The 21,288-nt window shown below is 49.6% G+C and overlaps 1 protein-coding gene across 3 annotated transcripts in view; it reads left to right on the forward strand.

Annotated features, from left to right (window-relative positions):
• The window catches only part of SORL1 (sortilin related receptor 1), a 226,472-nt gene that overhangs the window by 182,163 nt on the left and 23,021 nt on the right, over positions 1-21,288 (forward strand). For all 3 annotated transcript variants that reach the window (XM_006148800.3, XM_027771985.1, XM_027771986.1), the window contains exons 31-38: positions 331-486; positions 2,751-2,900; positions 13,446-13,577; positions 14,199-14,325; positions 14,490-14,659; positions 16,948-17,060; positions 17,281-17,385; positions 18,130-18,202. In XM_006148800.3, coding sequence (XP_006148862.1) covers positions 331-486; positions 2,751-2,900; positions 13,446-13,577; positions 14,199-14,325; positions 14,490-14,659; positions 16,948-17,060; positions 17,281-17,385; positions 18,130-18,202 — 1,026 coding nt within the window. The remainder of the gene's footprint in view (positions 1-330; positions 487-2,750; positions 2,901-13,445; positions 13,578-14,198; positions 14,326-14,489; positions 14,660-16,947; positions 17,061-17,280; positions 17,386-18,129; positions 18,203-21,288) is intronic.

Consider the following 21,288-nt stretch of genomic DNA (forward strand, 5'->3'; position numbering starts at 1 on the left):
CCCTGGGGGGTGATTTCTCACTTTCTGTCTCTATGTCTCTCTCTGTCTGTCTGGCGAGCGCACGCGACCTACAGTGAAAATCTTTCTCAAAAAATAACCAAAAACAAAACGTATACGTGAGGCAAGGCTGCTCCCGGACAGGGACCCCTCTCCGGTCCTGACTCTGCATTCAAAATGACCGTAAAGTGAGCTGCTGGCAGAGCCGTGCTGTCGCTGGTTTCCCGTTAGCCGGTGTGGGCAAAACCAGGGCGTCCTCTAGGTTCAGATACATTTTGTCCTGGAGTCAAGCTCCTTCTAACACCCTGGGTCTCCTTGCTTGCTTCTCCTCAGATTCGCACTTCCTTCCCTCCCCGACTCCGGGGCCCTCCACGTGCCTGCCCAATTACTTCCGCTGCGGCAGCGGGGCCTGCGTGATGGACACCTGGGTGTGCGACGGGTACCGGGACTGTGCCGACGGCTCGGACGAGGAAGCCTGCCCCTCGCTCGGTGAGTCCTGCCCCCTGCCCTGGCTCGCAGCTCCCGCTGTCGTGGAGAGGACCTCTTGGGGGTGCCCTGGGCACCATCTGGCTGGGTTCTGCCGGGTGCTCAGGGTGCTGCTGCCTCAGTGTACCACCAGGGCAGGGAGACCCACGGAACTCGGACCTGGGGCCTCTCTTCTGGAACTGCCCTCTTGTTTTCCTGCTCGAAAAGGCCAGCCACCCTGCTTCCCCTCTGCTGTGGATGGATCACCTATAGTAACTTCCCTTGGACAGGAAGTTACTGTTGGAATTGCGGGGAGATACTTAGTGCGTGCGAGTTCATCCCTGGACCGCTCCGCGTTTTCCTGCCTGCTCGCTAGCTGGCCTGACCTGCTAAAAGAAGGGCAAGCACTGCCATCTAGTGGCCGAACGCAGATAGCCAGCTGGAGAAGCGTGCGGAGGCTCTTTCTGGAGGCGGCAGTGGGGCTTGAAACCTGCCGGGTGCGCCCCCTGAACTGCAAGGAGCCCAGAGTCTGTTCAACCTGTTATGAAGGAGTGACTTTTATTTGCCAGGCTTTGCCTAATCCTTTCCCTAGCATACTTGTAGGTTTTGCCTTCCCTGCTCCGTGGCTGTGTTCACCCCATTGCCTTCCTGTGTAACATCGTTGGTGGTTTCCTCTTGTCTAGATCATTCCTTGACCCTTCATTCCTGTATGTAAAGCCCTGTGTGAACGGACTCCTCCCCTCCTCTTATTTTTTTTATTTATTTTTTTAAAAGATTTTTGCTATAGTGTGTATGCACTTGCCAGAGAAAGACAGAGAGTGAGAAATCATCCCCCAGGGAATGGCCACACCATAGTCCCTCCTCCTCTGTTCTCCTCTCTGGATTTTGGGCATGCATCTGGCATGATTTTCAAGCCACTGCATCCAGGATTCAGACTATGCGTGGCCATATTGGATCCGGCGCCTGAGCTACCATGCCACCTGCTGGCCCATGGTCTTTCTGTTTTATGTAGAAATACGTATCCTTTCTGAGCACACGAAGGGTGTTTGTTGTTGAAGTCTTCTTGCAAAGTGTCTGTTTCTTCCAGATGACTTTGGGTGGTAGAGGTGGGGGTAAGAGGGCTCCATTTTGACACCTGTCTTCTGTGTTGAAAGTTTTCCTTAGCTAACCCTAGCTAACCCCGGTCTCTGTCTGCCTTTAAGGCTGGGGGCTAAAATTTGGAACACGAGGGTGGGCTGATCAGCCTTGAGTGTAATGGCTGACTGACTGTTTGTGGGGGAATATTTGATCTCGGTTGCTTTAAGCTTAGCCTCTGAGGCTGGACACCTTCTTTTTTGTGTTTATTTTTTATTTATTTATTTTTTTTTTTGAGAGAGATTTTTGCTATAGGACATTAGTGCTTGCCGGAGAGAACAGAAAAACAGAAAACGAGAAATCACCCCGGAGGGAAGATGGCCACACTGCAATTCCTTCTCCTCCAGTCTCTTCTCAGGATTTTGGGCACGCTCACACATGTGCCCAGCATAAGTTTCAAGCCACCAGGTTTGGGACTTGAACTGCAGTCAGTCCTGTGAGAGTCCAGTGCCTTAACCACTATGCCACTTGCTGGCCCCTGGTCTCTTTATTAATCTGCTGCCTGTTCAATAGAGATCTACTGCTCAAGCTCCCTACAAGGGGACCGGGGTCTGTGGGTTGAGCCATCTGTAGATTTTTATCCCCCCTTTGTGGTCGGATAGTCTTGCTCTCAGCTATGCCCGTCTCTGTGGCCCTTGGCTCCGGCTCCCCTGCGGTTTGCTGTTGGTGTGGCGGGCAGGCCGGTGGGCGGGGCGTGGGGTGCAGTGTCCCCCGGACTGATTTAACATCACTTCCCACTACCCGCTGAGGGACACCCTTAGTTCCTGAGCGCTTTGAGGGTTATATAACGTCGAGACGGTTGGTTCTCAGCTCTTGAACAGCTCAGGGCCGGGTACAGCCTTCTCCGGCCTCGTTAGTCACTGGCCCCGTGTGTCTGCCCCACTCCCCGGATTTTGTTGCCTTTGCCCCCTTTCCTGTTATTCGTGCCCTCGTGTTGAGGTCCTTAAGAACAGTCCCTGGATGGTGGCTGTAGCAGGGTCCTGAAGGGAGCAAAATGAGATGTCCGTGTTCTCTGATGTTTCCGTCCCCAGCTCCCATCCGCATCCGGGGCCCATTGTGACCCTAAAGGCCTGTTGTCGGAGACAGCTGTTGGTGGCTGTTGCCGGCCGGCTCCCTTGTTACTGAAAAGAGAATTTTAAAAACTTCTTTTCTAGTGAATGTCACTTCCGCCTCCACTCCCACCCGACTCGGGCGATGTGACCGATTTGAGTTTGAATGCCGCCAACCTAAGAAGTGCATCCCCAACTGGAAGCGGTGCGATGGCCATCAGGACTGCCAGGACGGCCAGGACGAGGCCAACTGCCGTGAGTAGCCAAAGCGTGTTCCTCTAGGGGTTTGTCACATAGACCCTGTGTGGTGACAGTTACATTATTATTATTATTTTTTTTGGAGAGGTTTTTGCTATAGGGCGCGTGCACTCACCAGAAAGACAAAGACAGAAAGCTAGAAATCACACCCAGGGGGAATGGCCACGCCGCAATTCCTTCTCCTCCCTTCTCCTCCATTCTCCTCTTGGGATCTTGGGCACGCACGCACACGCGCCCGGTGTGAGTTTAAGCCACCGGGTCTGAGACTCAAACCACAGTTGACTACATGGGAGTCCAGCGACATAGCCATTACGCTATCTGCTAGTCCCTTCAGTCACATTCTTTTTAATAAACTGGCTGGGTGCTAGATACCAGGAACATATCCAATAAAAATACTCTGAAAGACTGAGAGAAAAGATCTTAGAGGGACCGGCAGATGGCATAATGGTTATGTGGCTAGACTCCCATGTAGTTGATTGCAGTTTGAGTCCCAGACCCAGCAGCTTAGAATTTAGTGCCAGGTATGTCTGTGGTGTATCCAAAATCCTAAAAGGAGAATGGAGGAGAAGGGATTGTGGTGTGGCCATCCTCACTGGAGGGCGGGGCAGGTGATTGCCCAGTCACCTTCTGTCTCTGTCTCTCTGGCGAGCACATGCACCCAATAGCAAAAATCTCTTAAAATAAAAAAGATCTGAGAACAGGCTGTTTTTATAAACACATTGAAATCATTCAAACACACAGGAGTGAAGTCTTACAACCTTGTGTATGTGAGTTCTTTCTGCTGGAAGTAGAGGATTCTTCAAGAATTTGTGGAAAAGTGGAATTAACGTGGGAGTTTCTTTTAAAATCCCTGCAGTGTTTCCCTAATATACTTTTCCATGAAACTTCAAAGACTTCATGTTTAGTGGATGCCATGGGGCACAGAAACCGTATTTTTCGAGAGCTCTCCTGGAGTACCCTGTGAAAGAAATTCATTCTCAGCCTTTAGGGTCGGTCTATACTAGTTGGTGAGGTGGATGGTACACCACGGCCAAGAGACCCACCAGGGGGACCAGCAGTTAGCATAATGGCTATGTCGCTGAACTCCCATGTAGTCGACTGTGGTTCGAGTCCCAGATCTGGTGGCTTAAACTCACGCTGGGTGCGTGTGCATGCGTGCCCAAGATCCCGAGAGGAGAACGGAGGAGAAGTGACTGTGGCCATCCCCCCGGGGGAGTGATTTCTCGCTTTCTGTTTCTCTGTCTCTCCTGGCAAGCGCACGCGCCCTATAGCAAAAAAAAAAAAAAGATACCCACCAGGTGGCTGAACCCGGCAGTATGACACGTATGTTGTGAACATGTCGGGGCCCGGCAGTGTGCAGGCTTGGTGGCCCTGGTGCCTCCTCCCTGACATGCCCGAAAGGTTTAGAGGGAGACCCTATTTTTAGCAAGCTGACCGAGGTCCACAGTGTGACCCCAGACCAGAGGGGATGAGTCCCTCAGGAGGGACTCTGACGAGGCAGGCAGCAGAAGCAGATGGAGGCACTCGTCGCTCCCTTAAGTCACCGGTTGGCACGTTTTGGTCCTTGGCGGCACGTCATTGTCCCCTCCGGCCCGATCCGTACCACCGAGGCAGACGGGGCAGGAGTGGCCGCAGCAGTGCCTGTCTGGCCTGATGCGTCCTGCCCCACTGATGGGGGGCCGTGGTCTTGCCCAGGGACCCCTACTTTGGGGGGATCTCCCCACCATCTGGTCACCTGCCGACTGCAGACGGGGATGTCCCAGCCAGTCCTGTTTCTCTGGTGCTGGGAACTTGTCTGACCTCTGCCCCGAGAAATGTGAATAAGAGAGGCCAAGGACTTCTGCCTTCTCCTGAGAGCCCCCCCCACCAGGCGGAACCCCAGCCGCGTACACCTCCATTCTTCTCCGTAGTCTCTGTTCTCATCCCCCTTCATTCTCTCAAAGTAAAGACTCTCCAAACAAACAAAAAAGGCCTCACAGGGAACCCCCCAATCTTAGCACCTGGGGTTGGACTGAGCTAGGGCACAGAGTGTCAGTCATCTCCCCGTTCCTCCGGTTCAGTAGTCACGAAATGTGGGACTTACAAGAACCTGCGGGAGGTGCTTATAAAAATGGTAAATTCGGTGATTTTGCCTTCTGAGCAGGGGTGGTGTGGGGAGGGATGCTTGGGAACCCATACTTTGACTTAAAAGTACCATGATTGGGCCAGCAGGTAGCGTAATGGCTAAAGTACTGCTAAGGTGTTCGATCATGGTTCAAGTCCCAGACCCAGCAGCTTGGAACTCACGCTGGGCACGTGTGCGTGAATGCCCAAAATCCCGAGAGAAGAAAATGGAGGAGAGGGGACTGTGGCATGGCCATCCCCCCAGGGGATGAGTTCTTGCTCTCTGTCTCTCTGCTGACATGCCCTATAGCAAAAATCTCTTTAGAAAAAAAGCACCGTGATTGATTGTATCAGACAAGTCTGGCAGATACTGGTCGGTCCTGAGTAATTCTCCGGCGAGGCTGAGAAAGAAAGAGAGAAAGGATCCCCAGCCCTTCCTGGTCTGTGGTGGTGTTCTCAGGGTGCCTGGCTAGCTCTCCCTGGAGGGCGTTGGTTAAGAAGGAATGTGTGCTGGGCACGTGTGCGTGCATGCCTAAGATCTCAAGAGGAGAAGGGAGAAGGGATTGCGGTGTGGCCATCCCCCTGGGTGATTATTTCTTGCTTTCTCTTTGGCGAGCGCATGTGCCCTATAGCAAAAAAAAAAAAAAATCTTAACTAACAAACAAACAAACAAAGGGTGTGTTCAATGCCATCTTCATTCTGGTTGGACAAAGAGTGGCTGATCCCACGTGCCATGGCGTTCACTGACCAGGCTGCTCGGGTGCGTGTTCCAGCAGGGGGACATCAAACCTACAGCGGTGACATAGCAACGTTGGTGGTGACAGAAATAACATCCATAGAATGGACGGTTCAGAGGTGGGCCTGGCCAACCTCTGGGAGAGGAGGGAGCTCCTCGGCAATCTTCGCTGCTGGTGCCTGGGGAAGTTTACGCAGAGAGCAGGGGGACAAGGTGGGTGATGAGCATCCTTGGTACAGGGACAACATGAACAGAGACTCAGGGACAGATGAGAAAATACATCTAAAGAGTGGCATGGTGGTGCAAAAGGTGAGTGCGAAGAGGCAGGCAGCCATGCATGGACTGTATCCTCTGGGTAATAGGGAGCCATTGAAGATTTTAGAGAGGAGGTGTTTGTATTTTAGCTCACTCAGACTTTGCATCCAGGACTAGATTAGAAGAGAGAGGTGACATTGGAGGCCTTCCCACTTTTTGAGTGTCTAAGCTATTGTGATTTTTCTGTTGTTTGCCTTTTTTTTTTTTTTTAAGCTCAGAAAAATGCTAAGGAATCCTTTGCTACCTGAAATTGGGAATCGCATGGGGGTCAGATACCTTTTGGGGATGAATTCCTCTCTGTGAAGTACTTGTTTCTGTGGTCCACTATCTGAACTCGGGAACCAAAAAGATTTGGGTAATTTGGTATCTCTCGATAAAGTTCAAGTCTATTTTGGTGCAGATATTTTTTGGAAACCCACGCAGTTTTTTTTCATAATAATTTTCCGTTAGCTTTTCTTTTCCTTTTTAGGTTTTTGCCATGGGGTGCATACACTCGCCAGAGAGAGCCAGAGAAGGAAAGTGAGAAATCACCCCTCCAGGCAGGATGGTCACGCCATAATCCCTTCTCAGTTCTCTTGGGATTTTGGCTATGCTCACACATACATCCGGTGTGATTTTTCAAGCTGCCCGGTCCAGGATTTGAACTGCAGTCAGCCATGTGGGACTCTGGTGCCTTAGCCAACATGCCCCCTGTAGGCCTCCTACATTAGCTTCTTGAAGATCCCCTCATGTCGTTACATTTCTCTCATTATTATGCCTGTCTACTGTTTTTGCTGTTCTGGCTGTTTTATTTTTCTGCTTTATCATAAGCAGTCTTTTCGTGCTTCTTTGCTCTTTGTTCTTACTGTTGTAATCTTCCCTGATGGTTTTTTTTTTCCCCTTTGGAGAGGTTCTTGCTATAGGGGCACGTGTGTTCGCCAGAAACACAGAGAGAGACATAGAGACAGAAAGCGAGAAATCACCCCCCCTCTCCGGGGGGATGGCCACGCCTCAATCCCTTCTCCTCCATTCTCCTCTCAGGATCTGGGCCACGCACGCACACATGCCCTGCGTGAGTTTAAGCCACCGGGTCCAAGATTCGAACCGTGGTCGGCTACATAGGAGTCCAGTGACATAGCCATTACACTAATTGCTGGTCCCTTCCCTGATGTTTTTAAGTGGCCTATTGTGTTTAAAATGCCATTAACGACTTAGATGAAAACTTGGAAGGCGTGGTTATCTTATCTTCAAATAATATAAAGTCAACAAGTTATCTTATTTTCTGGTGAAATAAGCAGGGGAAACTTGTATTTGGGAGTGTTTTTTTTAAGAATTATTTATTATTATTATTATTATTATTATTATTATTATTATTTTTAACTTACTATAGGACACATGCACTCACCAGCAAAAGACAGAAAGAGAAGGAGGGAGAGAAAAAGAGGGAGAGAAAATGAGAAAGCAAGACACCAGGTCTGTGACTTGAACCATGGCCGGCCATGGAGGAGTCCAGCGCCTTAACTGCTGCCCCTTGGGTGTGGGTTTTAATGTGCTGTTTGTTATTCTCAAGTAAGTTGTATAACCATTTCACTTCATTCTCCAAATAAACTTGTGAGTTTGGTATTATCTCCATTTTAAAAATGGAAACTCCGTTCAAAGAGGACCGCACGGTCAGTAACAGACATGGTATTTATGTAGGTTTCTTTTGTCCGAAGTTGGGATCTTTCTATCATGCCATGTTGGAAATTCCTATTGGCAAGGAATAACCAAAACAGACACGGAGAAATTAAATAGGACTTAGTGTAAAACCCTACACCTACTGTAAAAGACGAACACAGTGGCCTCCCAGGGCATCGAGACAGCAGGCCAGTTGACTGCGCTCAGCAAACCACTGCAGGACCATCTGAACCCAAGAAGCTGCTACACAATAAGATGAGCTAATTAGAAAGAATTGGCAAAGAGGGAGACCTACAGCTGGTGTGGTTAAGGCACTGGACTCCCACTTGGGCAACTGCACTTCAAGTCCCAGATCCAGCGCCTCAAATCACACCGTGTGTGTGTGTGTATGTGTGTGTGTGTGTGTGTGTGTCCAAAATCCTAAGAGGAGAAGGAATTGGAGAGTGGCCGTTCCACCTGGGGGTGATTTCTCACATTTTCCCTGTCTATCTCCACTGAACACATGTGCCCTATAGCAAAAAACATTTAAAAAAAAAGGCGGGGTGGGGGGGAACAAAGAGAAAAAGAAATAAGACCCTGCCTTGGGTGGTATTAATTCGTTAATTGGTATTCTTGAAATCAGTGTTTTTGGCCTGTTTCCAATCTGTCTTATTCACAAGGATGTTGCTCAGTGAAGGGTCTTAAAATCAAGATGTACCTTACCCACGTTTTCCTCCATCCATTCACCTGACAACCTTATTAAAAAACGAAACGAGATTAGTGCGGCATGATTCTTCTTAGAGAGCCTGGCCCCTGATGGCCAGTGCGTTCTGTTCGAAGTGCCCATTAATCATCTGTCTGATAATCAGCTTAGGAAGTTTCAGAGATTAATGACAACCTTATTCCCAGATTTTCAAACCTATGTAGTTCTGCTTTAAAGATCACGAAGCACGTTTTGTAGAGAGACCTCAAACCTCTTCTACTTTAGACGCAGTTGTCCTTTGACTCTGTTTTGCCACATCCTTAAAAGGTGGAACTGTGTGGGTTCTTGGTATTTTTAAAGCCGTCCCTCATTGGGAACCAGCAGTTAGCGTAATGGCTATGTCGCTGGATTCCCACGTAGTCGACCGTGGTTTGCGTCCTGGACCCGGTGGCTTGGAACTCACGCCGGGCGCGTGTGCGTACGTGCCCAAGATCCCGAGAGGAGAATGGAGGAGAAGGGATTGCGGCGTGACCATCCCCCCTGGGGGGTGATTTCTCGCTTTCTGTCTCTATGTCTCTCTGTCTGTCTGGCGAGCGCACGCGCCCTATAGCGAAAACCTCTCCAAAAAGAAAAAAAGCCATCCCCGACTTGAGCAGGGCGTCCCCGGCCATCCATATACTAGGTCATCAGGAAAGTCATGACTTTCATTGTTATTGTTTTGCTATACAAAAAACTGCATTGTGACTTGCCCAGCGACCCAATAGAACGACATAGGCTCCAACCCCCTTTGGAACTATTTGTATATTTATATTTTATTATTATTCTTTAAGTTTGTTATAGGGCATGCATGCTCACCAGAGAGAGAGTGAGGGAGTGGAAAAGTGAGAAAGCAAGCCACCAGGTCCGGGACTCAAACCATGGTCAACCATGTAGGAGTCCACCTGCAGGCCCCACCCCCATTCCCTTTATTCTCTTTAAGGTCCTTTGTAGCATTTGTCACTGTCTGAAATACCGAATCTGTCTAGTTGTGTGCAGTTTCGCTCAATACAGGAGAGGCTGTACGAGGCCAGGTCCTTCATCTGTCACCGTTTTCTCAGCATCCGTAATGGGACCTGATTTCGGTTAGGACCCTGTGAATGCTCCCCGGGTGGAGGGACAGATTCCTTCTGGGAAACTATTACAAGAGTAGTTCTCAAATCTCATTATTGTCGTTGTTCAACTTTGCGTTTTTATTTGTCACAGGCTCTCTGCCTGCACCCCGTCCTCTCCAGGGCAAGCCAGTTTCAGCTCGGTGTATACGAGGATTCTGTAATACAATGATTTTCCCAGAGCTGGGGAGATGGTAGTTTCTAAAAAGCCTCATAAGCGATTTTGATATTTCCCTTCTCCTATTGAAAATTATTGTATTAGAGAGCACTTTTTTTTTATCATTAACAAATTTGTATCTCCATCCTAGAGACTCATACAAAGCCAGTGGCATGATGCTTAAGGCAGCAGGATCCCACATGGCTGATAGCACGGTTCAAGTCCTGGATCTGGTGGCTTGAAAAACTCTGGGTGTGTGTGTGTGTGTATGTGTGCATGCCCAAAATCCCAAGAGGAACATGGAGGAGAAGGGATTGTGGTGTGGCCATCTCCCCTGGCAGGTGCTGCTTTCTCACTTTCTCTCTCTCTCTTCTGTCTCTCTCCAGTGAGCCCACCAGCTCTAGGGCAAAAATTACCCAAATAAAAAAGCAAGTCTTTATTTTTCTTTCACATAAAAAGTCATCAAGTGTTGGAGACAGTTGTTAAGTTGCATTTCGCACCCTCCCTCACTACCTTCACCTTCGATCCTTGTACCTTTTCATTCCGAGGAGAATGTCCCTGCATTCCTCCTGACTATCCTGGCTGCTCTCAGGTGTACATTTCCCAGCTTCTCTTTCTATACCCGCAGGTGTGCTGCTCACCAGGGATGGGGCGCTTCAGAGAAAAATCAGGGTGTCCAATCCTCAGTCTGGCATGGTAGTCCCCAACCCTGGCCAGTCAGGATGACTCACACGGAGCTCATAAATGCCGAACATGTGTGGTCCATGTTCTGCTGCAAATCTGGGTGGGTCTGAGGACCCTTGTGTTTGTTACAAGGTCCCAGGAGACCGACAGGTGACGTAGTGGTTAAGGCACTGGATTCCTATATGGCAGGCTACAGTTTGGGTACACGGCTTGAAAATCATGCTGGGCACATGTGTGTGCATGCTCAAAAATCCCAGGAAGAAAATGGAGGAGAAGGGATTGTGGTGTGGCCATTGTCTCTTGGAGTGATTTCTCACTTTGTCTCTCACTGTCTGTCTCTCTCTCTCTGGCAAAAATCTTAAAAGAAAACAAAACAAAACAAAGGCTCCCAGAAGACTCTGTTAAGAATCGCCGTTGTAGATTCTCGACTCTCAGATTACTACAATGGTTTAATAGCCATTTTAGTAATTTCTTGTGTCGATATCCTAATGCTGGCATAGAATATCGATGGTATAATTAAATTAGTTATTTAAACTATTAATATCTTGGATCAATTTTTTTTAACCTGGGGTTGACACATGGTTCACAATATGGATATGAAATTACACAGTTATTTTCTGGATAATTGTGTGTATTTGTGCATGGGGTGGGGAGCAAGAACCAGAGGGGTTTTACTCCTGAGTCCTAGTGGAAAAATTATAGTTTGCACACAGGAAAAGCAGAGTCGCTGACAGAGCTGAGCGAATCCAGTGGCAAGAGTGTGCTTTGGTTTTCTGTGGCCACTGTAAGGAACTGCCACGAACGTGGCAGCTTTCGGGGTCTCGTGCTGCAGCTCTTTCCCCTCCCCAGCCCTCACAGCCAGCCAAGACCACAGACACTCACCCAGGTACCCTGGGCAGCCTGTAAACCGAAGCCCTGTCTTCCTGTGGCTTCCAGCACTGCAGGGGGTGACCTGGCCCCTGTGCGCATACACTGTCTTGAGAACGGCACACACTGATTCTCCCACAGTTCCATAGCTCAAAGTCATACACAGGTCTCCCGGGGCCCAAAACAAGGCGTGGACAGGATGGTTCCCCTGGAGCCCCTGGGAGTCCATCTCATTGCTTCTCTCAGTGTCTAGAGGGCTCCACGTTGCTTAGTTCATGTTCCCTATCTCCATTTTCTTTCATTTTCTTTCAATATGCTAGAGGTCTCATGCACTTGCTGGTGGGGGGCGAGGGGAGAGGAATGAGAAAGCACCCTTATCCTCATGAGGGATGGTCACACTGTGATCCCTCTTCCTCCTTTCCCTCCTTTTGGGATTTTGGTCATATACACATACAAGCCTGGCATGTTTTTCAACTGCCACTGGGTCTGGGACTCAAACCTTGCAGTTGATCAGGTGGGATCCAGCTGTTCTAACCACCATGCCACTGCCTGACCCTTTTCTCCATTTGCAAAGCCAGCAGCCTGCATCTCTCTGACTCTCCTGTCTTCACATGTCTCTGACCACAGTCAGGGAAGGCCATCTGCTTTTACAGAGCGGTGTACTGAGGTTGGGCCCTCCTGGATAATCCAGGCTAAGCTTCATGTTGGATCCTTAACCTAATCACATCAGCAAAGTCCCTTTTACACTAACATGTCAGTCACCATTGGTGTAAGGTAATGTGAGATACCATACATAAGGTAACATGTGGGCCAGCAGTTGGCATAGTAGTAACATTGCTGGACCCCCACGTGGCCAACCGCAGTTCAAGTCCTGGACCTGGTGGCTTAAAAATTATGGCAGGTGCATGTGTGTTCATGCCTACGATCCTGGGAGAATGGAGGAGAAGGGATTGCTGTGTGGCCTTCCCCTGCGAGGTGCTTTCTCTGTGTGTCTCTCTGGTGCTTGCCAGAGAGACAGAAGCGAGAAGTCACCCCCTGGTGGGGGTGGCCACACTGCAATCCCTTCTCCTCCATTCTTCCGTTGGAAGAATGGGTGTGCACACACATGCACCCAACGTGAGTTTTAAGCCGTCGGGTCCGGGACTCAAACTGCGGTTGATTGCATGGGAGTCCAGTGATGTGGCCATTTGGGCAGCAAACCAGGTCTGTGGCCACTCTTCTCCTGTCGTCTTAGAACACTGCAGCTATGTTGTCATCGCTTCCCTTGGGGATCCTCCCACACAGTATAAATCTGCTTTCAGAACCGGAGACACTATCAAGTGTCGGCTTAATAGTCTCGCCATCAAGTTGCCTAACTCTTAATACTTTTTATTTGCATCATTTTATTTCCTGTGAAAATATTTCGAAAACCCGTGCAGTGTAAAGCATTGCGTGAAGTGGCCATGCCGCTCGTGTCACTGTGACTCATCTCATTGTTACCGGTATGACTTACCAAGAAATCCGAGTATCATTCTAGACTGCAGACTAATCCCAGAAGCAGAATACTTACTCCTGCTATGGAGTAATAGCTACAATATGTTCACACCTGCAAGGAGCCAGGCACTATTTCGGATGCTTGATCTTGTTCGATTCTTGCAGAAACAATAGTGATAGAATGGTTACCTCAATTTTGTATAACCCTGAGCCTGGGTGTGTGTGTGTCTTGGTTTTCATTTATTTCTTTACTTTTAGGTTTTTGCCGTAGGGCGTGCACTCGCTGGGGAAAGAGAGAAGGAAAGTGAGAAATCCTAGGCAGGATGGCCATGCCACAATCCCTTCCCCTCTATTCTCCTCCCAGGATTTGGGGCACACACTTACTTGTGCCCAGTGTGATTTTCAAGTCCCCCGGGTCCAGGACTTGAAGTGCAGTTGGCCATGTAAGAGTTCAGCACCTTAACCACCAGCCACCTGCTGGCCCCCGTCCTGAGTGACTAAGTAGTTTGCTTACGCTCATGTAGACATAGGGTTTAAGCCTGAGGTGGTCTGTCTCCAGAGCCGTTTTTCCTCCGGAAGGCAGATCTCAGTTGTTGGAGTTGAGTAAGGCGGTTCTCAGCGCCTCCTCTCCCTGATCACGTGAGCAGTCCAAACCACTTTTCCCTCCGTGCGTTTCTGACCCAGCTGCCCCTGTGGTTAACGAGGGCACTCTGTGTTGCAGCCACGCACAGCAGCCTGACCTGCACGAGCCGAGAATTCAAGTGCGAGGACGGCGAGGCCTGCGTCGTGCTCTCGGAGCGCTGTGACGGCTTCCTGGACTGTTCGGATGAGAGTGACGAGAAAGCCTGTAGTGGTGAGTGCAGCCTGCCGGCAGGCTGGCCAGGCCAGTGGGCCCTGCACCCCGGAGCGCCTCCCAGGTCCTCCCTGGTGGATCCTGAGCTAGGACCCTTCTGACTTTCTCCTTGATCTGAAAATGAATGGATTTGTGCCCACTTTTGGAGCACCAGGTGAGGGGAAGCGTGGTCAGACTCTGACCTAAGGCCGAGCTGCCTCCTTCCTGTTCGTGCAATGCTCACTCAGATTCCGTCTCTGCTGGACTTCCTGCCTCAGGCTGATGCTCGTGGGGTCACCCAGCCCTTCACTCTGCAGGGCAGTCAGTCACAGGTCCTGCTGGGATCTGGCCCTCGGACTTGGAGCGGTCTCTACTGAGAAGAGGGCTCCGGTTCTTGTGGGCAGGAAGAAGGAGAAATGCAAGGAGAAAGATCATGTCTGGAAATTGCAGAGGCCCTAGGAAAGATTCTGTAGGGAACTCTCCACTGCATTTGGGGAGAGAATCTTTCCAGAGGATGATTGTGACCTCCGGATGAGTTAGATCACTAGAGTTTTGTCTAGAGGGAGGGAGGGACCTCTCGGGGCCTGCGATCCAAAGCTTGGTGAGCTGTAGCTTTCTTGGCCCCTTCTCCTTTGTCTCTAGATGAGTTAACTGTGTACAAAGTACAGAACCTGCAGTGGACGGCCGACTTCTCCGGGGCTGTGACCTTGACCTGGATGCGGCCCAAGAAAATGCCCTCTGCTTCTTGTGTCTATAACGTCTACTACAGGTGGGTCCCGTCTTTGTTGTGAGAAGCACACGATGTCGTCATGGCCTCTGGATGTCCCGTAGACTGGCTGTGGGTGTGTGGGGCGCGCCTCTTTGCTAATGTGCCATCCAGCTCAGCCGCCCTGTGCCGCCTCGGTGTGACGGTATCCTGGTTCTTTCGGCCAGGGTGGTTGGAGAAAGCATCTGGAAGACGCTGGAGACCCACAGCAATAAAACCAACACCGTCTTAAAAGTCCTGAAACCAGACACCACATACCAGGTGAAAGTTCAGGTTCAATGCCTGAGCAAGGCACACAACACCAATGACTTCGTGACCCTGAGGACTCCAGAAGGCCGTAAGTGTTGCTGTTTATTTTTACAGCATGGGATTTTGAGAGAGTTGTTTTCAAGGATGCTCAGGAATGTGGGAGTATACAAGAGAACTTGTGAATAAAAAGTTTATGGAAATGGAATTAAAGTATGAGTTTGGGGGGCCAGCAGATGGCATAGTGGTTAAGACACTGAACTCCCACGTGGCTGACCACAGTTCAAGTCCTGGATCTAGTGACTTGCTTTCTCAATTTCCCTTTCTTTCCTTCTCTAATCAAATTAAGAAAAATAAAATATATAGATAGATAGATAGATAGATATAGATATAGATATAATTATATATAAAATAAATAATATTTTTTTAGAGAGGTTTTTGCTATAGGGCATGTGCACTTACTGGAGAGACAGACAGAAAATGAGAAGTCACCCCCCAGGGGGGATGGCCATGCTGCAATCCCTCCTCCAGTCTCAGGATTTTGGGTACGCACTCACACGTGCCTGGCCTAAGGTTTTGTTTTTTTTTTTTTTTTTGGGGGTTTTCTTTTGCTATAGGGCACGTGCACTCGCCAGATAGAGAGAGACAGAGAGACAGAAAGCGAGAAATCACCCCCCAGGGGGGATGGCTACGCTGCAATCCCTTCTTCTCCATTCTCCTCTCGGGATCTTGGGCACACATGCACACATGCCCGGCGTGAGTTTAAGCCACCAGATCTGGGACTCGAATCGCGGTTGACTACGTGGGAGTCCAATGACATAGCCATTACGCTAACTGCTAGTCCCAGCCTGGCCTAAGTTTTAAGCCACTGGGTCCAGAACTCAAACTGCAGTTGACTACATGGGAGTCCAGTGACCTAAACATTATGTCATCTGCTGGTCCCCTAATATAAATAATTCTTTTTTTTTAAAAAAAAAAAAGCACGAGTTTATTTTGGTACAAATTTTGAAATTCACACATAGGGGCTAGCAGTTGGCATAGTAGTTAAAGTGCTAGACTCCTACATGGCCTATGTGGTTTCAGTCCCAGACCTAGCAGCTTAAAAAATTGCTCCAGTCACATGTGCATGCATGCCCAAAACCCCAAGATGAGAATGGATTGTGGTGTGGCCATTCCTCTGGGGAGTGATTTCTTACTTTCACTCTCTCTGTCTCTAACGAGCCCATGCACCCAATGGCAAAAACCTTAAAAGAAAAAGAAAAGAAAAAAGAAGCCCACATATAGTCTTTTCATGCTATGTACTTTTTATGAACTTTTTAAAGACCCTTAATAATCATGTGTCTTAAACGTACAGAAGTGTTGTGACTAAGTTTTGCGGTCTTGCCTGAGTTAGTCTTCATTAAATCAGAGAATGTGCTTGTATCTTGTGAAGTTAATTTCTGGGTCTTCCCTCCAGGGCCCTCTTTTGCATTTCTCGTCCAGCGTCTGGCTGGACCTTCCTTCTCTAGGTAATTGCCAGTATCTGGTACTTACGAGCTCGGCCTCATTACCATGTGAGGCATGTCAGTATTGTGGCTAAATTTGTAAGAAAGTTACCAAATTCTTGATTCTAAGAGAATTGCTTGCTTCCTTCTCCCTTCAAAGTAGTCGGGCGGGTGCCTGTCTGCCTATTCTAGTCGTTTCTGCGTCGCCTTGTTGTATCTGGACTAAGGTAACATTAAGCTCATGAAGGAGTGTGCCCTGCACGTGACCGTGTTCAGAGACCCTGGGGTGTTGGCGAGTAACTCCATATCTTGTTCATCGTGCCCCATACGGTGTTTTGTTGTATGAGAAGTTGACGGCAGGTGCTGTCTTTGACAGTTAAGAGCTCAGCCTTGAAGCCCCAGGACTAATGGTGACTCAGTCTGTCCAAGTGATGGTCTCCTGCAGCCCCCAGAGTCATGATCTGACAGGTGGGCAGCGCACCGTGCGTTCTGCAAGAAGAAGAGCGTGAACCACGCTGACAGCCTTTCTAGCGGAGGTGCCCAATGACGGCCCACGTTCATTCTTGTTCTCTTTGTAAACTCAGGAAAATTCCTCTGGTAGGCCCCTGGTGTGGATTTTTTTTTTTTTTTTTTAATATTTTTGCCATAGAGCATGTGCACTTGCCAGAGAGGGACAGGGAGAGCGAGTGAGAGGGAATGTGAGAAATCACCACCTCCCCCCAGAAGGGTGGCCACATGGTCATCACTTCTCCTCCATTCTCTTTCTGTGATTTACAAGCCACTGGGTCCAGGACTTGAACTGTCGGTGGCCACGTGGCAGTCTAGCACCTTTAGCACTATGCTACCTGCTGACCACTATGCAGATGGTTCTTACCTCATGTTGACTCTTTTCTAGTGCCGGATGCCCCTCGAAATCTCCAGCTGTCGCTCCACAGAGAAGCAGAAGGTGTGATTGTGGGCCACTGGGCCCCTCCCATCCATACCCACGGCCTCATCCGTGAGTACATTGTAAGTACCTTTCAGGAGGCGACCCGTGCTGGGACATTCCTGGGGAGTCAGCAGAAGGGTGTTCTGTAGGACCGACGGCTGAGTTGGCGTGGCCGCGTGAACTCACTTGTCTGTCAGAACACCCCACTCTCTGCCTTCTGCCCTCCTGCCCCGTTGAACGGCATCAGGGTGCCCCTGCCTTCGGTCACTCTTCTACCCACAGGTGTTCTTGTCTCCTCAGGTAGAGTACAGCAGGAGTGGTTCCAAGATGTGGGCCTCCCAGAGGGCTGCTAGTAACTCTACAGAAATAAAGAACTTACCGGTCAACACTCTCTACACTGTCAGGGTGAGTGTTACCCCTCGTCCCTGCCCTCTGGGCGGCCGTAGCATGGCGGTGGCCGTTTCGTGGGAAGTCTGTACTTACCCATATGGCAGCCCTACTAGTCATCTGCAGTATGCCCGGCTCCGTGCCCTGGGGGTTCCCAGTTCCTTCCCGCCTCTTAAATAGATACCACAAAGACCTTGGGGGCAGCCTTGCCTTGGAAACCCGAGAAAGCACAACGATGCAGCTTCGCGGCCAGCCCAGACTCTCGGCCAGCCGTCTCCTCTCTCCTGCTTACCTGAAGCCACAGCTGCAATAAGCTGTGTTTATATGCTGATGTCGAGGGGTTCTTAGGAAATAAATTCTTACTCTCTTTAGCAGGAAAGAGATCGATTTTCTGCAAAATACGTTTATTAAAACCATTAAGTGCACATACTCGAGAGTCCAGTCCGTTAAATGGACTCTCAATACCCTTTTTGTATATGTGTATGTTTATGTGTACAGATGGACACACGCACACACACCTGCCCCGACAGATTGACACCTGTCAATCAGTATTTCACGATCTCAGGACTGTCATAATTTTAGTTCAGCTCCTTCCCTTCGCTTTCCCTTATGGTTTTGTCACTGGGGCCTCTGACTGTCCTGGAGCCCTGAACATCGTTTTTCCACCTTCATTGCCAAGTCTCACCCCTTCGGCTCATTCGGGATCTTGCATGTCTGGTACACGGCCTTTATTTCCTGCTAACTCCCACTCTGATTTGAAAGGTGGCTGCGGTGACTAGTCGTGGGATAGGAAACTGGAGCGACTCTAAATCCATCACCACCATGACTGGAAAGGGTAAGTGATGCCGGCGTTTGCCGGTGTAGAGACCATAGAAGCCTTCTGGAAGTAACTTCCAACGTAGCGGGCACTTGAAGTGCATTCTTCTAGGCAGGAACAGACATAGGAAGGGGGTCCCAAAGGCTGTGGTGCCCTCCCACCCTTCTGCGAGCACACAGTATCCAAAATTGAAGGGAGGGTTTCACCCTCGCTGAAGAGGAGCACGATTCTGAGCATGGTTATTTGTGGTGCTGTAAGGAGGGCACCAGGCTGGCGCTTGTCACTACCCAGTGGCACTGCCGAGCTCCGTGCAGGTGGTGGTTCTAGCACTAGAGCCCATTTAGTAGCAGCCAAGGGCTGCTGGGGACCTAGCGCTCTGGAGTGCTCGCTGGTTTGCACGGTTCAGCTCAGCTCATCGACCCCTGAGGACACTTACGGCAATAGTAAGGAAGAGGCTATGTCACTTAATCCAGGCCACACGATCAGGAAGTGACTGAGCTGGGACTAGAACCTGGCCTGCCTGACTCCAAAACTGGGGCTCTCACTCATCAACCTTCCCTCTGGGTAGAGGAGCATGTGGCAGCTGTACCACCTGCTCGTCGTGGGTGACTAGCTTGTCATCGTGCACGCGTACCCCTGCGGGTGGACATCTGATCTGTGTCCTCTGTCAAAACTGGTGTGTGCAGAGAGTAGACAGCTAATGAGTGAGAGAAGGGAGGCCGTGAAAAGCAGGGTCCTGCATACGTGGGGGGCGGACCACTGCTGCTCCTCCAAGATGGGGGGGCGTGGGTCACGATCTTAGCCTTGGCATGAGAGGCTTCCATTTCTGGACTTGCGAATATTAAACCCAATGAGCCCCGTGGCATGCGGTGTGACTGGGGCTTATTTATTTATTATTTTTTTGAGAGGTTTTTGCTATAGGGCGCGTGCACTCGCCAGACAGACAGAGACAGAGAGATAGAAAGCGAGAAATCACCCCCAGGGGGGGATGGCCACGCCACAATCCCTTCTCTTCCATTCTCCTCTCGGGATCTTGGGCACGCACGCACACACGCCTGGTGTGAGTTTAAGCCACGGGGTCCGGGACTCGAACCGCGGTCGACTACATGGTAGTCCAGCAACATAGCCATTACGCTAACTGCTGGTCCCCGGGACTTATATTTTAACATGGGCCTGTGAGAAATAGGCCTGGGTCATGGAGAGTCACTATCTGGAGTCGCTGAGATCATTGTAGGAGGCAGCTAAGCTTAGTGCCACCGGGCCGGATTTAGGGTAGAATGCCTCACAGGATGCGGAATGCAGAAAGATCTGCAATTCTGTTTATGTAAAGCTGACGACCAGCACAATCAGCCTATGGGAGTCGGGACAGTGGTTACCCCTGAGGGTTTTCATGGCCAGAGTGGGGATGGCAAAGGCGTCTAGGCTCCAACAATGTTTTTATTTTGTGACCCAGGTGCTAACAGATGCGATCAGTCTTTAAATTCTTCTCTGTACACTTAGACTTTTTGCACTCTTCCGTACTCAGGTTAAACTTGCAGAAAATGTCCGTAAAATAAACAGATGTGGTTTATTTAGGAAAAACAGAAAAAGAATGCTGAATGCACAGTCCCCACATGTTTTAGTTTTTTGTTTTGTTTTGTTTTGTTTTTAATGATTTCTTCCTGCAAAACCTGGCTGAAAGCATACTGATCGCACATAGCAAAGAGAAGGGACCCTGGACTAGGGACCGAGAGCACACACCCAGAATTGTGTAGGCACAGGTCACAGCCTGCACTGGAAAATCCAAGCGGGTGGTGACTGCCCTCAAACTTTTTTTCTAAGGTTTTGTTTGAAAAAAGCTTATTTATGGGCTGGCAGGTGGCGTAGTGGTTAAGGGCACTGGACTCCCACAGGGCCGATCATGGTTTGAGTCCCAGACCTGGTGGCTTGCTTTCTCACTTTTTTTCTTCTCTCTATCTCTCTGTCCCTCTCTGGTCAAATTTAAATATATGCATAAATAAACTAAAGTTCAATAAAGTAATTCTTTTTAAAAAATAAAATAACATAAAAAGCTTATTTATGGATTGGCAGGTGGGACGGTGGTTAAGGGCACTGGACTCCCATGTGGCTGACTGTGGTTTGAGTCCCGGAGTTGGTGGCTTGCCTTCTCAGTTTCCCTCTCTCTGTCTCTCTCTGGTCAAATTAAATAATAATAGTAATAATGAATAAAATTAAATAATTCTTTGGAAAATGTATTACATATAAAAGTTTTTAAAAGGTTGTTTCCATCTTTCTTCCATGAGAGAAAGCAACAGGCACCCCCTAGCGGAGCCTTCATGCTGTAATCCACCCCCAGCCTCAGCTGGCCTGGATCATGGCCCTTGGGAGGTCTCTAGACCGCCTCCTGTAACATTCCCTGTGTGTGTCTTGGCCCTCCTGCACCACCATCCAGTGCCTCCCTGACTCTTTAATCAACCGTAGTGAGGCTTAGTTGCAGAAGGAGAGGAGGGGGACATGCATGGAGTGACAGGCCTAGCACCTACATTATCTTAGCTAACTTCCCAGCTCTGCGACTTGGGTAATCATGTAGCTCTCAGCTCAGTGGAGGTAAGTAACCTGTCCGCTTATCTGTCACGTGTCAGAGAATAGGAGCTTGAGCTCAAGTTTGCAAGACACAAGAGGCCACGTTGCACACCCTTTGCCTCTCGCCACGCATGCACGTAGTTCCCAACTCACCCTGTCGTCAGCCTTTGGAAAGGGCTTGGGACCACTGGGACTTGTCAGCACCAGTGCAGATGGCACTCCCTGTGATCCTGACACCGCCAAGAACCACCCTGGGTCTGGTCTGTTTGGGGACGTGTACAAAATGGAACTTTGCTGCTCTCCCTGATTGCCAGGATAGCTACCTGAGCCGAGAGGGTCGTGTGCTCACCACGTACCTGTGGCCCCAACCCCAGATCAGGCAGACAGCGGTAACAGAGATAGGCAAGTAGACTAGCCACCGGCATGCCCATCCTTCCCCCGCTGAACGGTCCCTTGGTCTGTTGAGTTGAACCCTGTGAGGCCCTGCCTTCCTCGCTTTCCATCATGTAATTTCTCTTTCTGAATCCCTTTCTCGTTTTCAG

The sequence above is a fragment of the Tupaia chinensis genome, unplaced genomic scaffold (assembly GCF_000334495.1).
Source record: "Tupaia chinensis unplaced genomic scaffold, TupChi_1.0 Scaffold000247_1, whole genome shotgun sequence".
Classification (NCBI taxonomy): domain Eukaryota; kingdom Metazoa; phylum Chordata; class Mammalia; order Scandentia; family Tupaiidae; genus Tupaia; species Tupaia belangeri.